The 23,541-nt window shown below is 34.8% G+C and overlaps 1 protein-coding gene across 1 annotated transcript; it reads left to right on the plus strand.

Moving 5' to 3' along the window:
* The first annotated feature begins 2,207 nt into the window (after positions 1-2,207).
* Positions 2,208-22,966, plus strand: ZC3H12C (zinc finger CCCH-type containing 12C). Its single transcript, XM_051990700.1, has 6 exons — positions 2,208-2,246; positions 3,202-3,965; positions 11,680-11,819; positions 13,522-13,756; positions 14,995-15,101; positions 15,743-22,966. Exons 1-6 carry the CDS (start codon positions 2,208-2,210, stop codon positions 17,137-17,139), a joined length of 2,682 nt encoding a protein of 893 aa, XP_051846660.1. The 3' UTR covers positions 17,140-22,966.
* The last annotated feature ends 575 nt before the right edge of the window (positions 22,967-23,541 follow it).

The raw sequence follows: 23,541 nt of genomic DNA on the forward strand, positions 1-23,541 counted from the left end.
ATCTTTTCCCTCATATAGCATAATAGTATTCCTTTATATGCCACAGCTGTTCAACAATTCTTCAGTTAAAGGGTATCTCCTTAATTTCTAGGGTTTTTTTAAACCACTACAAATAGCGATTTCTTCTCTTGAAACTATGAATTAGCAAATGTCTCTTATTTTTATAAATTTGTTTCTTCTGTATCTTAGAAATGAGACTTTTATCCAATAAATTTGCTGGATAAAAATTTCCTCATTTAATTTTTTCCTTTCCAGTCTTAGCTATATTGGTTTGCTTGTGCAGAAACTTGTGAATTTTATGTAACTAAATTGTCCCTTTTATCTCCTATGACCCCTTCTGGCACTTTTTTGGTCATAAATTCTTCCCTTATCCATAGAGCCATAAGCATCACCTGCATTTCTGTATTATGTCAGTTCAAAAAAAAAAAAAAAAGCAGGAAGAGAGAATTTAAAATTCCATTTAAAATAATTATGAATTTATAAAATATTTGGAAACCTACTAAAATCCCATACAAGGATTACATAAATTCTCTTCCGGAATACTTTCTATTTTTTAAAATTTTATTAAAGCTTTTTATTTACAAAACATATGCATGGGTAATTTTTCAACATTCACCCTTACAAAACTTTCTGTTCCATATTTTTCCTTTCTCCCCCCACCCACCCACCCACTCCCCTAGATGGCATACATATTAAATATGTTAAAATATATGTTAAATCCAATATACATATACATATTTATACAGTTATCTTACTGCACACACACACACAAAAAATGGATAAAGAAGGGAAAAAAAAAACCTGAGAAAGAAAACAAAATGCAAGCAAACATCAACAGAAAGAGTGAGAATGCTAAGTTGTGGTCTACACTCAGTTCCCACAGGCCTTTCTCTGGGTGCAGATAGCTTTCATCAATACTGAACTGGCCTGAATCATCTCATTGTTGAAGAGAGCCATGTCCATCAGAATCAATCATCGTATAGTCTTGTTGTTGTCATGTACAATGATCTCCTGTTTCTGCTCATTTCACTCAGCATCAGTTCATGTCAGTCTCTCTAGGCCTTTCTGAAATCATCCTGCTGATTGTTTCTTATAGAACCATATTCCATAATATTCATTTACTATAACTTATTCAGCCATTCTGTGACTGATGGGCATCCATTCAGTTTCCAGTTTCAAAGAGGGCTGCCACAAACATTTTTGCACATGTGGGTCCCTTTCCCTTCTTTAGTATCTCTTTTGGGGTATAAGCCCAGTAGAAACACTGCTGGGTCAAAGGGTATGCACAGCTTGATAATCTTTTGAGCATAGTTCCAAATTGCTCTCCAGAATGGCTGGATCCGTTCACAACTCCACCAACAATGTATCAGTGTCCCAGTTTTCCCACATCCCCTTCCACATTTGTTATCTTTTCCTGTCATCTTAGTCAATCTGAGAGATGTATAGTGGTATCTCAGAGTTGTCTTAATTTTCATTTCTCCTTACAGAACACAGATTAGAGGAATGTTTGTAGTCTGTGAATAGACTAAAACCACATAATAAAAATTACAATAATATATGTGTGTATATACAATGTATGTGTGTATATATATGCATTTACTTTTTCAGTGGCAAACAACTGTATTACTTTATAGAATTAGAAAAAAAATCATAAAATTCAAGGTCAGGAATGTTAGGGAAAGTTATAGAAAAAAACAAGTAGAAAGGGGGCCTAGTAGTGCTAAATCTCAACTATACTACAAAGTAATATTTCTCAAAACAATTTGATAACTGATTTTAAAAATTGATCAGTTAGTGACATAGAATTAACATACAGCATAAAAATGCATATAAATAGTACCTACAATTCAGTAAACAAATATTTAGCTACTAGTTAAATGTCATTGCAAAGACTGGACAGTAATGTGGCAGAAATTAGACTAATACCTTATAGTTTATACCAAGATTATTTTCAAAAGCTCTTCTTTCAAGACTTGTCTCAAATCCTGTTTTCTTTAGGAAGTCTTTCCACATCTTCCTGTTTATGGCTTTCCCACCTTGCTATACTGATTAAATATTGCTAATTATATTATGTTGTTTATAGTTGAAAAGTTTTTATAGTTTTGTGTTGTCATAGTCTCTTCATTAAGCCCTATTCTCTTAACCTATCTTGAGGTTCATGGCTTCACTGTGTTTGCCAGTTTTGCCAGGTGCTTAAAAACTTCAATATGTCTTCCAAGCAAAATTTGGAGAGTGTTGGACACAAGGTAATTCTTTATTAAAGTCAAAAGAAACTTAATACCTCTAAGATAAAATATAACCCCACTGGCTTTTAAAACATTTCACAGACTGGGTACAGCTTACCTTTCCAATGTTATTGTATATTATTCTTCTTCATTCACTATACAGTTCAACTAAATGGACTTTTTTGCCATTTCTCTCTCACAGTATTCCCATCTTTGTGTAAATTGTGTGACATACCTGGAATAAGCTCCTCCTTTGTCCCTGCTTCTAAGAACCTAAAGATTCCTTCAATTCTCAGCTGAAATTCTACTTTCTTCATCAAATCTTTCCTGGGTCACCCAAGTGCTGGTGCCACTTCTTCCTCAATTAAAAATTTTACTTTGGTTTTACTTGAATAAGCTCCTCCTTTGCCCCTGCTTCTAAGAACCTAAAGATTCCTTCAATTCTCAGCTGAAATTCTACTTTCTTCATCAAATCTTTCCTGGGTCACCCAAGTGCTGGTGCCACTTCTTCCTCAATTAAAAATTTTACTTTGGTTTTACTTGTATGTTATATATGTTGTTGTCTCTTTATGGAATGTAATCTCTTTGAGAAGGAACTGCATCATTTTTCTCTGATTTCCTAGCATCTTAAGTTCTTAAATATTTCCCCAATTGATAAAGGAATAAAAGTAGTTTATTGGTTGGTTGTTGGTTATCCAGTAATTGAAGCTTTCATGAATTATATTAGAAAAATGGGAGGCATTTTTCACTACTTTGATCCCAAAGTGCAGCTAACATGAAGCTTAAGACTTTTTTCATTGTGGATGAATAACCTGAATGTCACTCCTAAACAGAAGTTTTATTATGTATGTGAATGACCATATATCTCTGAGTTGAACCAGAAGATTTTAAGCTGCATTTTTATGTGAACTTTCAAGTATGTGAAGGTAGTTGCATAATATCTCAATTTGTTTTTGTTTCTTTGTTTTTCTTCTAGGAATACAGGGCAGGTTATTTCCAGGAACACAGAAAAAACAGCAAAGTGGAGTCAAGTACATGCAGCAGCTTCATGGGCTTGAAGGATCACTTGGGGCATGACCTAGGCCACCTTTACGTGGAAAGCACTGACACACACATAAGTGCTATTGTACCTTGGTCGATGGTGGAGAAACCAACAATGGATAAAGTTAACTCAAGGAAGGAAGATCCAGAAAAGGTGATCTCTGAATCTACTGGAAGCTCTAGTTGTGACTCAGAAGAAAGCACAAATTCTGATAATGATTCAGAACACGTGGGTGGCGTTGCAGTAGAGCCATGCTTATTAACCAAGACTCATAGACAACTACATAGGTCCCCCTGTTTAGAGTCTCACATATTCAAATGCAATGAAATCTTGCAAGACCTAAAGATGGAGGAGACACAGACAACACCTAAGGAAGTGAAGAAGCCCCCTGATGTGGTGAAAGAATACCAGGCCAAACTGGAGTTTGCACTTAAGTTAGGTTATTCTGAAGAACAAGTTCAGCTTGTTCTAAATAAACTTGGTACTGATGCTTTAATCAATGATATCTTAGGAGAACTTGTCAAACTTGGAAATAAAAGTGAAACTGATTCAACTGTTAATACAATTAACAGTAGCATAATTAGAGAAACATCTTCCCTAGAATCTCAGAGGTCTGACTCCCCACTTCAGGAGATTGTGACAGACGATGGTGAGAATCTGAGACCAATAGTTATTGATGGCAGCAATGTGGCAATGAGGTACGTAGGAAATCTTACTTGATTAATTATTCCCGAAGTGTTTTTTTTTTTTTTTTTGGTGACTATTTATATAATCATACCAAAATGACTTAAATTCTGTCTCCATTCGTCTTGATTCAGAACAAGATCAGTTATTACTTGTTTGAAAAACTCTTTTTCCTTTCTTTGCTTCTAACATTAGATAACATCCTCAGATTAAGCATTTATTTTTTTCTTATTTTCCTACACTGATACACATACTTTAAAGATACCAGTTTAAATCATCACTGCTATGCTAGAAATGAAAATTTTGTGAGACTGCAACAATATATGGACTCAACTACCTGTTTTTATATGAGAACTATATAACCATTGGGGAAACCCTGTTTCTTGGAAAATAAATTAGATATTTTTTCCTTATGTGAGAAAAAGTTGTAACTATTTTTTGGTTTCCTAATCCATCTTTAAAAACTACAGTTAAGGAACATCATCTTTGGGAACTTGAAAAACTGAATAATTGCTAGGAAAATTAACTGCAAACCACTGGTGAAAATATATATTAATATTTTGATGGTGTAACGTTTATAAATTATTTTTGAATTGTTAATTTTAGATGAGTTTGCTTTGAACAGTGAAGTTATTCAATTGTTCCTAGTTAAATTGAGAGATGTCATGCGAAAGTGAGTGTTTTGTCATTTTGTGTGTATTTTTTGATTTAGATGGCTAAAAAATTTTCTTGACTTAAATGAATAGAAGCTTAGTGACTACCAAGTAGCAATTTGGGGAACTCTGAATTAGTCGATAGAAATGCATTTTCAGATTCAGCTATCATTTAGATACTACTGGCCACCTCAATTCTAAATTAAATTGGTAGTTACTTGAATTATTGAAAATTCACATTAAACTATAGGCTGTGCCTATAACCTTGTAAATGCAAAATGTACAGCAATTTTCTTCTATAGTAACAGATTTGGATAGTTTCACTTAAAAAAATTAGATGCACAATAATAGACATTGAGTGCAATAGCATTTTCTCAAATAACTGCGAAAGAAGAAAGTTTTCTTCATCAGCTAATTGAGGAAACTAGCCTAATTTTTAACATCCAAAGAAAATGGAAAATATGATTTATTGTTCTCTACCACCAGAAAAATACTTTAAAGCTTTAATATCTCAAAATAACTCTGGGTATTGTAGGAACATGGGTATTTCTTTCACTGGCATAGATTTCAATCCTGATGGAGGAGTATATTCCGATCATTATGCAGTTCTGAGATGATCTCTCATCCATTGAAGCCTCAACCAATATGTACGAGGCTTGCCTTACATTTTTTTAGGAAGAGAATTGCATCTGTTTTCCCATGTTCTTGCCACATGACTGGACCACCTCTATATCCAAACATACAATTTTTTTAAAGATGTCTTTTATATTACGTCTTCTGAAAATGTGTCAAAATTTACCTTCACTCACAATGTGTTAGTCATAGCATTGCCTTTTGGTCATTTGCCTTTTGGTTCATTGGAGAAATAGTATTCCAGTATCCAAAACCATGCATTCATTGCCAGAAGGAGATTTGCATTAAAAAAAACAAAAAACAGTTTTGTGCTGGGGAGCAGCTTGAGATTGTTGAATATACTGTGCAGTTTGCTTAATGCAATCTAATCCACTCCTTCCCATTCAGTTCTGGGCCCAACTCATTTATTTATCTGCAGTACTTGTCCCAAATGTATTAAATCAATTGACTGGCCATTGAACCACATTTTTTTTTTTTTGGATAACAATTGTCGTCCATTTTTTCCCCTCTGGATTTTTTGAGGATCTTTTGATTAATCATATATCTTTCTTTTTTTTCCCAATTTTTTTTTATTTACAAAACATATGCATGGATAATTTTTCAACATTGACCCTTGCAAAACTTTCTGTTCCAAATTTTTCCCTCTTTCCCCCTACCCTCTCCCCTAGATGTGGGTCGTACAATACATGTTAAATATGTTAAAATATGTAATTTATCTTTCAAAATAAAGTCTAGTGAGGTTATATGACTTTACATCAACACAATGTAATCCATTAACACATGTATTATGAGGACTTCACCTTACATAAGAAATTTGTCTTCCATTTTTATCTTGTACTTGACATCACTGACAAAAATATCTTAGCAAAAAATATATATCTTAAGGCATTTTAAGGATACTTAATAAATTCTTGAGAGATTGCTTTAAGGTTATATTCTACAGAATTCATCTTTTTTCTGATGGCAGTAGAAACAGGTATCTTGAGTGTCCTTTATCATTCAATTAGTTGTGCACTTAGTTTCAAAGAATCATGGGTGAGTCTGCCTGTTCCCCTATATATTCATTAGAGTACACTCATCTATGTATAAGTAATGCTTATTAAAGATGAGGAAGTAAATAAATGCATCTGTACTTACTAATGACAACTTCCATTGTCTTTTTGTGCAGAGTATTATGTGAGATATTTTCCCAAAATTTTTTGATATTTTGCTTCTCCCTGAGATATTTTGTAAAGATTCCCAAGTGTTTATATTGTTGGTAGTGGGTTTCCTTGCTATGTGCTTGATCTGGTACCAGCAGTCTTCCTTGACTTAATTTTTCACACTGGAGCTAAGGTGTTAGAATCACCTGTACTTTTTGATAAAAAATATACCATTGTGGAGACATGCTCTATTTTCAATTTCTTTTGTGAATGTCATTGGGATGATGTAACCCAACATCAGGATTTCTGCAGATTTGTTTCTGTGTCTACTGATTATTGTTGTTTTGTGTGGCAAAATTGCTTACAATCTTTTACCAGCCTTCTGCATGGAGTTTTGTAAATGAGTTTGTATTGTGAACCAGTATTGTTCTTGGGTGTCTCTTATGTGTGTGTGGGGTGTGTGTGTGTGTGTGTGTGTGTGTGTGTATACACACACACACACACACACACACACACACATTCTCATTAACATATGTCCTTTTAAAATATTTTTGTCTGAGTTTATTGAACTGCTTTTCAGTCAGCTATCTTTTACTACTATAAGAAAATGAATAGGTGATAATTTTGAAATAGAACACCTATAACATTGCATGCCATTTTTTTCTTAGAAGTAGTCAGTGGGAATATGGCTGCTTCAATGTGAAATCAAATGGTCTTGTTATTCTTTTTTTTTTAAATGGTATTGAAACATTAGTTCTCTCTTTGTGTACTGTAAGGTCTAATAGTAAATAAATAAACTAAACAATTTTTATTGTAAAAATAGTTTTATTTTCCATGTGCTAATGCATCTCAGGACATATAGATAGCATCTTAGCATATAGTATAAATTTCTCCTACAATTATCAGAACTGTTATCAAAATTGACTCTCAAAAGTTACTAATAAAACCTAAGTTTAGATTTCATATACAGCTAACATTTCTAACTACAGAGTAGTTATCTTAACTCAGTTTAGATAATTTTATTTACTTAAGTCAAAGTAAATTTTTAGCATAATATAAAGGTGTTGAAAAAGTAGAACTGTATTCATTAGGCTTGATAAGAATGTATTGAATTTTATAATAAAGTTCATTGTGTAAATACTGCAAGTTTCATTACTGTTTCACAGTTGAAGAGACTGAATCTCAAGGTAATTCATTTAAAATTAATGATAATAACAATGATAAAATATCTAAGGAGAATCAGAGGTGGGATTTGAATCCATATCTTTGCTGATTTGAAGTATAATAATATACTTTTTCTTTTTAATTATATGAGGTCAGTCTCTCTACTCTTTCTCCCCTTCCCTTCCCCCCCCCCCAAAATGAGCCAAGTAAGGAATAAAAAACATATTCATAAACATAAGCCTTCATTTTCTAGATGAAATTGTGGCCCAGAAAGCTACACTAACCCATCTGTGTGATGACTCTGGCCATTGGTAGTGAGTAGCAGGGCTGAGAGTCAAATCCCAGTTTCCCCATCTCCTCATAGAATTTGACCTGGGGTTTAGAGCTTTCAGTTTCAGATCACACCATTTGTGGTACTAGTTTGCTTAAATTTTGGTCAAGGACTATGGGTCACTGCTTCCATAAATTATTTCAGATCCCTTCTTGTGACTTGACTGTCACTAGCACCCTTCTCTCCCTTTTCAGTCCATGTAAAAGGAGGACTTTTATTTGCAGTTTACTGAATAATTACATGCTCACCAAATGATGATTTTTATTACTGTCCTGATGACAAAGTAGAATAGAGGAGAAAGTAGTGGTGGGGTAGACAGTAGCAAAATCCATTCATTCATTTACTCCTTGGCAAACAGACAAGGTCTGAAGTTGCCATGGTGTCCAGGAAAGCCTCATTTTAAATTTCTCAACATGCTTAACCTTGGGTATTTTAAAGAAAAGCCTTTGTGGAATGGAGATTTTGATTGGAGAGGGTAGCACCAGGGCATTCGGTATCTGAAAAGATCAGCAAAGTGACCTCATGGAGATGGGGGGGACTTCTGACCCAGTTTCTGCTTTGCAGAAAGGTGTGTGAGGGGCAGTGGATGAGCAATCATCAGGAGTTTAGCTTGAAGCTGACTATGTGACCCTCAGCATTCTAAAGCCATTTATTCATTTTTAAAAGGAAGATTACAAAACCTTTCCTGCTAAAATATTCTTGTTACAGTATATGTGAAAGTACACTAAAGGTGCTAGTGGCATTATTATTAATAATATTTTAAAGAGATTCTTCATGTTGGTAAGACTACACATTCTCCTTGCTTGAAAAGGGCTTTCTTTACAACAACCTATGAGTGTGCTGCAGGGCAGCAAACAGACTCCCAGAAGTCATGACTTGCTTGGTGGCACCCATTTGTGCAGGGGCGGGACAGCAAGGGTTCTCCGAACAGTGTGGTGAGTCAGCATGCCGGGTGGGCTCCCCCTCCAGGGGGTCTCTTGCACTTGAAGTGCTTGGTCATTCTTACTTTGACAGAAGAACAGTAACAAATGGGCCGATGTGGTTCATGGAGAGCCCTGAGCTCCAAGGAGTTCCGTTTTCCCACTAAGTGGCCTTGTTACCTTGGACAGATCACAGAGTTTACTCTGTTTTTCAGTCATGGAGTGATAGTGAACCGTCATGGAGGGTGGCGCTGATGTGACCCTTCAGAGTCATCTGGTCTAAGCCTCCCTGTAAGTTCCAGGCTAGCTCCCTGGAGGCCTCAGAATCAGCCAGTCAGAATAAGCAAAAGTCCTTGGTCTTTAGGGGGAGAAGAGAAGGGGATGGACTAAACTGCCAAAACTCTCCACAACCTCCCTTCTTGTCGTCCTTCTCCAAAGTGACTCTGGCTCGTCTCACTCCTCTAATCCTTCCTACAATTATCTGTATATACCAAAAGATCGAGCCAGCACAGAATAGTGAGAAGGGCCATCTTTCCAAGCTAATATGCTAATAGAGTTATTGTTCAATAGGTAATTAGTCTTAAGTGCTCACTTGTCTGATTCTACTGCACCTTTTCAGAGTTTCAGCCCTTTACATCTCCCCTCCCATTTTGCCAGTGTAGGTATGAGGTGCCAGGATGAGTCATTTATCCAAGGCCACAAGTGGTAAGTGACAGAGCCAGGATTCAGACCTAGTGCCCTCCTCTAGCTGGAGCCCTGTCCACTGCACTATTTGCCTGCTCACCTCCAGCCTCAATGACCTGCTTCTACTGAAGTTTTCTTGAGGATTCTATCAAAACTACCTCTTGCTCTGGATCTTTAGAATGATTCTGGGAAACTTTCAACTCTGTCTTTATACCTATAATCACTGAAAACTCAAGTGATCCCACTTAGCCTGTTAGCTAGAGCCTTTAGTAGATTTGGTTGCCTTTTCACTAGAAAGTTCTAGTGTTTGCTCTTTGAGTACAATTGCAGTTAGAATCTTACTGGAATGATTTCCATAATAGTAATTTGAACTATTAAGATAGTGACTGAATTATTATACACAGAAATGCTTATATGAATGCTTTATCACATTGGCTAGTTGGCCCTATGAGATAAAGATTGAGACAATGATTTAGAAAAAAAGTTGCAAAGTAATTTAGACAATGCAAAGAGAAACTTCCTAATGATTAGTACTATTTTCAAAAGAAGTATGGGCACCTTTGAGAGGTGGGTTTTCTCTGAATAATCATTCTTATTAGAAAGGATTTTTCTTTAAGTACAGGTTGGACTGCATGATCTTTTTGAGGGTGCTTCTGGCTCTGAAATTCTGTAATTTGTGCTGATCATTCTTTGATGGAAACATTTTCTTTTTTGTTATCTAGAAGGTTGATAAAATTCAGGATACTTTGTTAATGATAATCTTTACCCATTGGTGTAATTACATTGCTGAAGAGAAATCAAGTGTATTCATTAAGGGACCGCCAAAAGTGTGTTTCTCTTAAGTAATTTAACTACACAGGAGAAGGAATCTATCTCTTAGTGATTCTATGTAGTTATATTTCCACACTTGTTAATATTCATCATAAATTCAAAATGATGACTTTAAAGTACCTTAAGATTAAAATAAAAATTCTTGGAAATTAAAAATACCACAGCTTTGTATTCTATTCCTTTTTTTTTTTTAACCAAGGGGAAAATCTTATTTAAAGCAAACACAAATACTTTATGTTATAATTTTTAACCTTGTTTTTTTGTGATTACATCTTGAGTGATGATGGATAAGAATTTATTTTCTTTCTTTGGAGATCATCCTTCCTAAAGTTGAAAAACTCTTTTATTAAATTTATCTTTCCATTTTTGTGTACAGTGGACTGTGTAAAAAGTGTTTATTATATTTCCAGCCTTATTTTAGTTTATTATGCTAATTTTAAAATTATTTTTAATTATTGTGCTATTTTAACTTATTATGAAGGTACACTATGTGCCAAGAACTATTTGCTCAGTACTGGGAATACAATATAAGCAAAAAGAAAGCTAGTTCCTAACCTCAAGAAGATAATATTTTAATAGAAGAGAGTAGTATAGGAAGAACAGAATTATAAAGGAGATTGGGGGCTGGGATACATTCACAGAGGAAAAGTTTGGAGATTCTAGAGCAGAGTTGGGAGAGAAGTGAACATGACTTGCTGGATTCCTTCTGTAAATGGCAGTCCTGGCAAAAGCTCACCATTCCAAGAAGCCAGAGAAAGGGGCAGAGCCACCTCCAGGGTGAGAAAGCTATTGGGACAGAGTTAGACAAGGAATGGGAGAGAAGAGAGTCAGGGAGGAGCCAACAAGAAGTCACTTTCCTTCCTGAGCCCCACCTTCTCTCTAATTCGGGCCATTGGCCATTCTAACATACTTTCCTCCTCTGGGCATTTAATACTCTTTGGTGTCAACCCTATCACCACTAATTGAAATTCAGTTCAGCAAGCATTTGTGAAGCACTTTTGTGTGCCAGGTGTTTTATTGGATGGTAGAGATGCCAATGGAAAAAGAGAAAAATAGTTTCCTCTCCTTAAAGAGCTTGTGTTCTTCTGAAAATCATGTTTTTTCCTTGAAGACTAGTCAAATGCTACCTCTTTCCTTGATCTAGAAGTAATCCCTTCTTATGGTGGGTTCCTATAATTTACTTATATACTTTTAATGTATTTTATATTTGTGCATTTATTATCCTTGTCTGTTAAATTCTTGAAGGCAAGGGGCTATTTTATTTATCTCTTTATAGTCCTCATAGCTTGGCAAAGGGACTTAAATTTAGTAGGGACTTCAAATATGTGTGAACTTTAATGTTTCAAGTGTTCTGAAATAATATCTTTCAGCCATGGGAACAAAGAAGTATTTTCCTGTCGTGGAATAAAATTGGCAGTTGATTGGTTTTTGGAAAGAGGCCACAAAGATATTACAGTGTTTGTTCCTGCTTGGAGAAAAGAGCAGTCAAGACCTGATGCTCTCATCACAGGTAAGCTTTGCTACAGGGTGGAATTATTGATCTTATAATGTCATCTGGGTAGGAAACTCCTTCTATTGATGTAGATGCACCATTTGATCCCCTTAGCCACTTGAGCCTGAAAGGTTGAATAATTTGGTGTGATTCGTCAAACACAGCCCACCAAGTGCATTGGCCAGATCAGTAACTCACCAGTTCATGAGGAGGGAAAGATTCATCCTCCTACTCTACTAGAATTTCAGTGAAAATGATGAAATAAAAACTGAAAGAGTCAACAGGGCATAATGTCTAAAAGGTCTGTTTTGGAGATGGGAAGACCTTGGTTCAGGCCTTCCTTCTGTGTTAACTAGAGAAGTAAATATTGCTTCATTGTAGACTAATTCTGTAATATTCCCTTTCAGCCTTTAACCCGTGGGAGGTGGCTAATACATTATGCTAACACCTGAAATCTAGCCCCAGAGTCAGAAAACCTGGCACTTATCCTACCAAGGGATTCGTGGGGTGATCCCAGAGTCCCAGCTGACCATTGTACTTGAGAATATACCCCAACAAACAGCCTGTGAATCATTATGGATTACAGTCCATGTGCATTTATTAAGTGTTAAGCAGTGCACTGAGTGCTGAGGTACAAAAATGGAAAAGGGCAGTTCTTACCCTCCAGGTGCTCACATACTAATGAGGGAGACGAGACACAAATTACTGTGATACAGTAACAGCAGTAATATAATGTGCACCATAAAAATGGAGGGTGGTCTGAGGAGGGAGGGCCCGAGTACTGGTGCAGACCAAGAAAGGCCTTCTGCAGAGAGGGATCTGACCTGGGAAGCTGGGAGGTAGAAGAGAGGGAAGGGAATGCTCCATGTATGCAGGCCAACCGGTGGATGTGATCTTGGGGGGAGTGGAGGACAACAAGAACCCTGCAGAGGTTGGTGGGGCATCAAGGCCAAAACGAGTGATCCAGGGGTCTGGCATTCTCAGGAGCAATGGGCTACAGATAGCATAGGAGTAAGGAGTGTCCTTGTAAGTGCTTCTCGTCCTCTCTCTTTTTTTCTGCCCTTCCCACTCAGTTTTACTTGTTATGATTGTCTCTTGTCCTGCTTTCATTCAGACATTAAAACAAAGCTGAAGATTCTTTAAGGATTAACAAGCCCATTTACTTGAGAACTTGCAACTCTGTTTCTGCCTCTCTCCTTGGGAAACATACTGCTAAGACATGAGGAAGCCCATCGTCTATTGTTTTTTGAGATATTTCTTTCCTGCCACTTTTTTCATTGATTCCCCATTAGTTAGAAAATGGTCATATTCATACAAGAAAAATAATCCTGACTCCTTGTTCTCGTAGGAGGTAGCAGTAGTTTTTCCAAAGAAGTAAGAGTTTTTCTCTTTCAACTTGTAGTTTGTCAGGTCATGTTGTCAAATATCACTTATTTATTCCTAAGTAGTAGTAAAAATGCAAGATTGTTTTTATTTCATTTTACATGCAATTCAAATTACATAACCTCGCAGAAAATAATTTTAAGTATAGCTTGACAACTATTTGTCAATCAGAAAGTATTGTTTAAAAAAGATCCTACTGCTAAAATGTTTATACACATGTGTACATAAATATGTGCGTATATGTGTATGTGTTTGTATACTATGTATACATGTTTGTGTGCATATGTATATTTTCCTGCCTTTTGTTACTGAAATTTTGCTTTCCTTTTGCTTCTAGATCAAGAAATATTGCGTAAGTTGGAAAAGGAAAAAATTCTGGTGTTCACTCCATCCCGACGTGTTCAGGGAAGAAGAGTAGTATGTTATGATGACAGATTCATTGTAAAATTGGCTTTTGAGTCTGATGGTATCATTGTGTCCAATGATAACTACAGGGATCTGGCTAATGAAAAGCCAGAATGGAAGAAGTTTATAGATGAACGATTGTTGATGTATTCCTTTGTGAATGACAAGTAAGTAATTGGATTTTTAATCTTATGAACAAAAAACAAAAAATCACACTAGGATATTATTAGAGATCTGAATTGGTTTTTGAAGTCTTAAAATTAAACTACAAAAAACAAAAAACGTAGTTAAATTCAGAGTCTTAATTTGTCCCGCCTTAGCTCAAGATCTGGGCCAACTTTAAGGATGTCAAATCTCTCTTTAAAAATGTTTCAATTAACATTGTATTTACAAAGTTTTATACTGATTAAATTAAATAAATAAATAAATTTAAAAAACAGTGAGATCTGTTCTTAACAGATTTCCCCAATTTAGAGCTGAGGAAGTTGAGACATTGTTAAATCGTTTACCTTGTTCTAATGTCAAACAGTGACAAAGCCAGAATTAGAATTGAGTCTAATATTCATTTGGTTATGCAGGTTAAAGAGTCACACTACATCTTTCCTGACCCCTTTTTTTAGCTAAGGGAGACATTACAGCATTTTTTCCCTATCTTAGCTTGTTCTTGATAGCAGGGGTATAGGAGCAAGTGAACAAAAACAATCTAATTTTGGGCCCAAGTTTTAGCTATTTCTTGATCAATTTTGACCAAATATTTTGGTATATTCAATCTTTTTTTGATTTTTATACTCAGTTCTCCCAATATTTCCAGGAATTTACTCAAATAAATTCTTCTCCATTCTCTAGTACTAGTACTTAACTGTGATTTAGTAATCCTAAAATATTCTTATGGGTCAGCAACTCATTGTGTTGATCTCTCCATCTTGGTTTTTTTTTTTTTTTTTTTGCTACAAAAAGGGACTTAAACTTGCTAGTTATGTTTCATAATTTTAATATTTGATTTTTTAAAAATGCATGTGATAGTCTTCTGAAGATAGATGGAAGTATAAGTTCACTCACATAGGACTAGAAAACACATTATTCTGAGCCAAGATATTCTTCAGTTGTATGCTTATAAAAAATCAGAGGAGGGAATGAGTAATTGGAAGATCGGATCTCAAATATTATTTGGAGCAAAACAAACTTAACTACATCTTAGTGATTTAAGTTTGTTGTACATATGAAAACTGGGCTTCAGTTACTAAATATTTGCTTTGCAAAATTTTAAGCAAAATCCGTCACATTAAATATTTAATTAAAATACAATGGAATGACTGAGTTATATGAAATAGCTATGTTGGAATTAATATATCCATTTCATTGTTAATTTGAAATTAATTTGAAATCTTCATCCTGTATGTTTTAGGTTTATGCCTCCTGATGATCCTCTTGGCAGGCATGGTCCAAGCTTGGACAACTTTCTAAGGAAAAAGCCTATTGTTCCAGAACATAAGAAACAGCCATGTCCCTATGGTAACTTGCATTATGTAGACTAACTATTGATCATTATTTTTTTATTTTAAAATTATGCAGTGTAATTTAGAATGGTAATTGTGATGAAAATTCAAAATTTTTTGGTATCTTGGTTTCATTGAGTTAATTTCTGGCAGAGAAAGAGATTTATATTTACCAACTATCTATTTATTAACATGGTTAGTTCAGTCATGAATAAATTTGCATGAATTTAAATATGGTTCCAAAAGTCAAGATGTGTTCCACATGAGATTAGTCTTCACCTTTCTTTTTCCCTCTTGTAAAAATTGGCTTTTATGTTTTTTGTCAAAGTACAACTCAAGTAAACATTATCACATTACAAAGTGGTAGTTTCGACCTGATGTAAAACCTTACAGGAAGAAAAACAATTTGGTGTGAGACAGGAGTGTAGTTTCATAGCCAATCCTGTAGAAGTATTTAAATCATCTACTCAAACCAGCCTTCATTACAGAAAAGGATAATGTGTGAATTCAAAGGTAATTTTTCTTCAGAGGAAAGAGGGTATTTCCTAATATGTAACACATTTCCTTTTTCTCTCTCATATTAAAATTGTGAATGTTCATTTGGATTTTAAAGATCCTTTTTATGCTTTCTAGTTCACTTTGTTTTGCTTTTCCTAGGAAAGAAATGTACCTATGGACACAAGTGCAAATACTATCATCCTGAGAGGGGAAGTCAGCCACAGAGATCAGTAGCTGATGAACTTCGTGCTATGTCTAGAAATACAGCAGCCAAAACTGCAAATGAAGGAGGTTTAGTGAAAAGCAACAGTGTTCCTTGTAGCACTAAAACTGACAGTACTTCTGATGTCAAACGTGCTGCTCCAAAGAGGCAATCAGATCCTAGCATAAGAACTCAAGTCTATCAAGACTTAGAGGAAAAGCTTCCCACCAAAAACAAATTGGAAACCAGGTCTGTTCCCTCCTTAGTTAGTATACCATCTTCCTCTGCTGCAAAACCCCAAAGTACCACACCTTTAAGCAATGGCCTTCCGTCTGGAGTTCATTTCCCACCTCAGGATCAAAGACCCCAGGGTCAGTATCCTCCAATGATGATGGCAACCAAAAATCATGGAACGCCAATGCCTTATGAACAGTATCCAAAATGTGATTCACCTGTTGACATTGGGTATTACTCCATGTTGAATGCATATTCAAATCTCAGTGTCTCTGGCCCCAGGAGTCCTGAAAGGCGTTTCTCATTAGACACGGATTACAGAATTAGTTCTGTAGCCTCTGACTGCAGTAGTGAAGGGAGCATGAGTTGTGGGAGCAGTGACTCCTATGTGGGATACAATGACAGGTCATATGTTAGTTCTCCTGACCCACAGCTAGAGGAAAATTTAAAGTGTCAACATATGCACCCACACAGCCGCCTTAATTCCCAGCCCTTCCTACAAAGTTTCCATGATCCCTTAACCAGAGTGCAAAGTTACAGTCACGAAGAACCAAAGCATCATCATAAGCCTCCAGTTCCATACATGGCTGTGCATTTGCAGCATCCAGCTGTGGGAGCTCGGTCCAGTTGCCCTGGCGATTATCCTTCTCCTCAGAATTCGGCACACTCTAAGACCCTACATCTAGGGAGATCTTTAGTGTCCACCAGGATAGACAGCATTTCAGATTCTAGGCTCTATGACAATTCTCCTTCTAGACAAAGAAAACCTTATTCCCGCCAGGAGGGTCTTGGAAGCTGGGAGAGACAGAATTATGGCCTTGATGCGTATGGCTATCGTCAGACTTACTCACTGCCTGATAACGCCACCCAGCCATGCTATGAGCCATTCACTTTCCAGAGCTTACCCGAGCAGCAGGACCCAGCGTGGCGGGTCCCCTTCTGCGGCCTGCCACAAGATGCTTCAAGGTACCAGGACAGCCGAGAAAAGGTGTACATCAACCTCTGCAACATTTTCCCATCTGACCTTGTGAGAGTTGTCATGAAAAGAAACCCCCACATGACCGATGCTCAGCAACTTGCTGCAGCTATTTTAGTGGAGAAATCGCAGCTGGGTTATTGAGCAACGACGCATCTTTGTGGTGTTGGGTCTTTTTTTCAGCTCAGATGCTGAGGGAGGTTTGCTACAGTAGCATTTGTGATCTCCTTCTCAGCAAGGAGGTTCTCTAGTAATCCCTTTATGTGAAATCCTGTATCATGGTATCTGTATGTATAGCCCCATGCGTTGGAAGTATCACGGGATTCTTTTACCTTCAAACTTGACTTTTTTTTTTTAATGTTTCCTTTTTTTAAAACTATAATCACAACTGGAAATTTTTCCAGGTTGGTTTGATAGATGTATCTGTGATCTTTGATAATAATTTTTGGTGCATCAGGGGTTTATATGCAGCACTTTTTAATCCTTGTTTGGTGTTTTATTACCTAGGTATTTGGCTATCATTTGCAAGAAATTACAATACCTTCAGAAAGTTGAGAGCATTTGATTAGATTAGCAAATTTTTGTCAAGCCAAGCTTAATTTGAGTCTTCTACAGCTTTTTAAAATTATTTTTATTTGGGGGGTGGGGATGGGGAGTGGGCATTTTTGTGCTAGAATCATTATTTATAGAAAACAAAGATATAATACAGCACTGACTTTATCTTTTTAAACAAATGTAAGTTACCAGTTTTTATTGAAATGGGTAACAGTATATTAGAGTGATTTACAAATATGGCACTTTTATTGTTTTGTTTTTGTTTTTTATTAGTTAAATAGTTGATTTAATATGATCGATTTAAAGGACAGCAGATGCAATCAATGGAAAATAAATTAGTTTCCATTCCTTATGGATGAGGCCAAAAGCCTGAAAATTTTTGGTTTAGATCTGTGTAATTATCCAGCTCTTTTGTGCTTCTAGACAATAGAAATGGAATTGAAATACTAGATTTCCATTAAGCTGTTTTATGTGTGTCTGTTTCTTTGTACTGACACACAGGAATACTGGATAAAATACCCTTTTACACTATTTACCTATTTTTAAGTGAATCTAATTCTCAGTGCAACTTTTATATTTAATATACTGTTCAGTTTTCTTGCTATTTATCAAGGCTGGCCTGAGATGGTTTTATGCATTGAGGATATGCAACATTTATTGATACTGCACTATAGGGATGGTGGTGGAGGAAATGTAAATGGTAACTTAAGTTTTGTTTGTTTTTTGTAAGATACTGTATATTTTCTTGAAGGTAGTTTTTTGGCCTGTTGTATAACTAGGGCCTAATTCTTGCCACAATAGAATAGTTTTAGAAACAGGCTAAAGTCTGTTCTAGTTATTAGTAAGGGATATTTCTGGTTTCAAAGTCATGGGTTTTGCTACTCCATTTTAATGGGTTAAAAAATAGATTTTGTATTTGGCAGTAGACAGGTGATTGACATGACTTGGACAATTGCCTAGAGTTGTAGAATTCTTCCTAATGTAATGAGATTATTCAAGTTAGTAGACTTGGAGACAGTGCCATAGTTTGTGATTCACTATTGATTATTCTTGCTGCAGTGTGGAGTAAAACCCTGAAAAACCAGAAAGTACCTTTTACTGTTGATACAAATTGTATCTTTTTAACTATAAGAACCATTTTTATTTGTAGATGTAGTTAAAACACAAATGCGTAACTATGATTAGACTTTTGGGCAACATTTTATCCCTTATTTAATTTTTTTTTTAAAGAAAAGTAGAATTGAGATCTAGAATAGGGTAGAAAAATAAAAGTAACAATTTGTTTAGGTAATTTAAAATGTATGTCTCAATTTTATATAATATATAAGAATCTATTAAAATCACTCTTATTGGCATTTTTCTTTCTTCTAAAACTTATCTAGTGTGAACGTAATGAAAAATAAAGGTAAAATGCTGCCTGAAAATAATGCCCAAGCCCCTTTGACTAGGATGACATTTTCCCTACTTATGTGACACTGTGTGTTGCATAGAGTAGGATTTGGGTATACTGTAAATGCTTCTCCAAGGCATTGTGCTTATTGACATAGCCAATAATCTGAACCGTGTTCAGCAAACCTAATTCAGGAACGTGTTCTTCTATACAGCTTTTACTGTTGTTTTTGAAGGTGGGATCTGCATTCATCTGTATTCAATAATAACATAGGTGATGCTACATGAACTCTCCTGAGTGGTGTCTGGGAGACACCTTCTGCACTCATGGAAATATTTATCCTTGAATTTGTCAGTCACTATCTGTAGAACATGTTTTAATGTAGAGGCTGATTCAGTGCCAGTGATAGGGTTATGTATGTAAATGGCTTTTATCTTAATTGTATGTTTGTTTTTTTTAAACGAAACCACACTTTTTAAGTATTACACTTTAGTGTAGGCATGGCTTTAATGTAGCAGTGATTTTATTTTATTTTTCTGTTTTCATTATTCTTTAATTATTAGTCTGTCAGCCAAACTTTCCCAGATTATTTTGAATATCTTATGAAGTGAAAGATATAGATATATATCAATCACATTTTCATTATGGTTTCCTGATATTTTAACAGATTGGTTGCATATTAATAGCTAATTTAGTTTGGCTGAAACTATAAGAAAGCAATAGTATAGCCTACAACAATGTCCTGAAAGGAACAGATCTGGACTACCCATGCTGAATTCTTCAATAATAATTAATTGTGAATAAGTTGCAGTATTCTCCTATCAAATGGAGCATTCCTTTTGTATTGAAGCATCAGAGTTACTTTGCAGGGTGTAAAAAAAAAAGGGTTATTTGACAATATTTAATTATTGTCAGTTCTTAATTATCTAAAATGGAGGGGGGTAGGTAATTCACAAATAAATAAAATTCACACCTAACTTAGATTCCCCTCATCAGATTTTCAAGTGATCTAATTAATTTATAAGTGAGATATTTCATGTTTTCTCACTTTCCCTGTCATAACCCTCTATTGGGTATCCCAGAAGTCTTTGTGCCGTTTCAAGCTTTAATAACTAGGAATTCTGGAACACCCTGCAGTGAGGTGCTAACATGAGTAGTGAAATAGCCCAGAGTGTTCACCATGTGGGAAAAGGAGAAGTCTACACTGGTCAGTCATCCCCTGAATAATTGAGAATTGACTGTAATGTGCAATGATGTGCTAGTTCATAGTTTTTATTTTAGTATGTAGGAAGTGTCCAGACCATATAGATTGGCCCTGAGCATTTCCTCATTTTTAGTGTATGCTGTGTGCAGTATCATTTTTATGATCTTGAAATCCTGATGGAGTTCATTGTAGATCTCAAACATTTGAAGAAGAGACGCACCTGTACAAAATGTTCAGTACTTGTAGAATCTTGAGCTGTGTGTTTTTATGTAAATTCATTAATGAAAAATTATAATATAACTAAAAGAAGTGTGAGTATAGATAATATATATGTGCATATATATATATATAATAAAGAGAGAGATATATTCTAAAATTAAAGGAGAGAAAAATTTACTATTGATTGCCAAAATTTGCTCTCATTGAGCTATGTGGCTTTAAGTAACCAAGTTTGATGAGATTTATGGCCACTGTTGAAAGAAAAACACTTCTGATTTTGTTCCCAGTATTTTTAGAGAATTATTTTGATAATTTTAGCAAAAACTGTAATTTTAAAACAAAGAATGCTTAAAATTTTATCAGTTATAAAATAACTATTTAACATGGTTTGTGAGTATGTATCTATATGTACATATACAGTAATATATAAATATATATATATATAGCTCCAAACTAACAAACACACCTCAGAGTTTTATGATTCTTACTGGTTGTTTTTGTTTTGTTTTGTTTTGTTTTTTTTTAAGACCTCTGACAGTTTTCCTGAATGGAGGAAAACATTACAAGGCTATTTTGTGAAGTTTTTTCTAACACACATTTGACTTTCATCATTTTATATGCTTAATCTTAATTTCATAACTTCTGATCAATTTCCCTGTCCAAGATAAAGATGTTAAATACAAGTAAATTTGTATTTTTCTAGTCATTTCATTCTGTTGCCTTGAGGTCTGATCCTATGGAAATTTCTGAATGAAATGAGCCACAATAGAGTATTCATATTCCAGACAAAGCCAAAATGTCATTTTAAATGAATTGTTCAAGGTAAGTGCCAATAAATAAATTGAAAGAAACAATACATAGAAGGAAGGAAGATATTGGTGAAAATAGAAAACTTTACACCAAGGCTTTTAGATTGGCACCTGTCTCCAATAAGGAAAAAGAAATAATAAGTAAATTGGGCATATAGGACTCTGGATATGCTATTAATAAGAAAGAATTATATTTCCAGTGCCACTAAAAAGTACCCAGACCTGTTGTAATTTATGACTTTAGTTTCAACAAGAAGATTTTAATGCAGTTGAAATCATCTCAATTGATTTACTTTCCTCAGCTGGTCATACTGAGTTATCCAATATATTTCAAGTTTGTTTTAGTGTATTTGTTTTTAACTAGCAGAAGTTTCATCACTAAAAGTGCTCTGTGTAGAGATTTCCTAAAAAATACTAAAAATATTTTGGATATTTAAGACATCTTTATAAGCATGCTAGCTTTAATAATGATGAATAGGAGTAGTTTTTCTTTCTCCTTTGATTTTTAATAGGCCATATGGATCCAACATCCAGCTTTTTTTTTTATCTGTTCAGTTTGTTTTATTATTATAGGAACTATGTTAATAAATCACACTCATGTCCTGTTTTGTGCTTTGCATAAACAGCAGATCTTTATAAAACATTTTTGAGGAAAACAATTCCATTGTTGAAATTGCACATACTCTAGATCTTTAAGATGTGAAAATTGTGACTAGTGTAACTGTAGCTATATTATGAGGTTACATGTGTATTTTTTTCTAAGAAACAAAAGTATAACTAGACTTGTCCCTGTCTAGATCTTTAATATAGACTGTGCTTGTGGTCCTTGGTGAGTGGTGCTCCAATATGGTCATGAGTCATTTTGAGTGCATTAGCACTAAACACATATTAGAAAATGTTCTCATTCACAGTGCTTTATAAATTGTACTATGCTGTATGACATTATTTTCATACAAATATTAAAGTTGCCTATCTATTTAAGTAATAGTTACAAGTGTGTACTGATATAGAACTTTAGCTTTTAAACAGTGCTATTGATTATTTATATAATGACATTTAATTATTTTTCCTCTAATATTGTCTGTTATCCTCAATGTTTGCTACTTGTTAAAAACTAATGTTCTTGCTTGTTTAAAGTGTAAAAGACTTTTTTTCTCCCTAAGCTCTTCATTGTTTGGGATTAGAGAATCTATATATTTTAGTTTAAGTAAACACAATTTTTAAAGTTTTTACTTCTTTCAGACAGTGTACTAAATTTTCCCATAATCTGTCCGGGTATTTCAAATGAATAACCAAATGTTGTTCAGTAAAACCTGTGCCACTTTTCATAAAGCAGAATGTATTTCTTGGGAGAAAGTGGTCTTTGTTTTTACAGTGTCTGTGTTGGATTTAACCCAACTTTGTTAAATGTGCAAATATATGTCAACCACCAAATGTAAAACATTGTGAACAAACACCTACAGAAGGTATAAAATGAAACCTGTTTTGAGTTTGTTGATTTCATTTTATTCCTTCTTCCCCCCTACCCCAGATATAATTGTGTGTTTAAGATAGAATTGGTTTTTCTCATTCAGATTTCTTTTGATGGTAAAATGAGTCAAAGGTATTGAGATGAACTGCCTGATAAGCTGGTGTTGTTAATTATATTGTTTTATTTAAGATGTTCTATACTCTTTCTGTGATGGGATATCTCCAAAAAGCAGTATTTAGATTTAATGAAAATCTTTACCAAACATGTATGTGATTCTGGCATTGACCAAAAAAAAAAAAAAATTAAAAAGGAAAAAACACATACATTTTCTTTATGGTTGATTTGTTTTTGTTTCTTAAAAAGGTTGCCCTTTCCCATAAACGTATTTAATGAAATTATTCTTTATAAAATCAGCATAGTGTGTTTGTATTTAATGTAATTTATGATGTTAAAAAGTTCCTTTTAAAGGATTGTATTCACTTACTGGGCTGTTTCTTGAGATCATCACTACTGCCAGTGAAACATGCTGAGAAGAACCAATGGTATCAGAAGATAGGACAAAATTGTTTCCTTTCTAGTCTATTGTACGTTTTCTCCAATATGTTTTGAGCCTCATCATATTTGATGAACTTCAGCATGAGGCCTCATCCAGGCAGGCTTATATGTGATGACCTAGACATTATTCCTATGTTAACACGTTAAGAGGTGTTGGGCTAGGTTATAGTCCATACTGAGATTTATCTTGGGATAATAGCAGTAAATGTCATTATTTGAAAGAAGTACCCCGCTCAAATTAAACATGGAAAATTATCTGAGCAGACCTTCAGCAACAGAAATAGAAAGCAGCGTTTAACTCGATGATATTTGGGACTGGTTTCAGTTAGAGTTTCCAGCTTCT

This window comes from Antechinus flavipes, chromosome 3 (assembly GCF_016432865.1).
Source record: "Antechinus flavipes isolate AdamAnt ecotype Samford, QLD, Australia chromosome 3, AdamAnt_v2, whole genome shotgun sequence".
In the NCBI taxonomy this organism is placed as follows: Eukaryota; Metazoa; Chordata; class Mammalia; order Dasyuromorphia; family Dasyuridae; genus Antechinus; species Antechinus flavipes.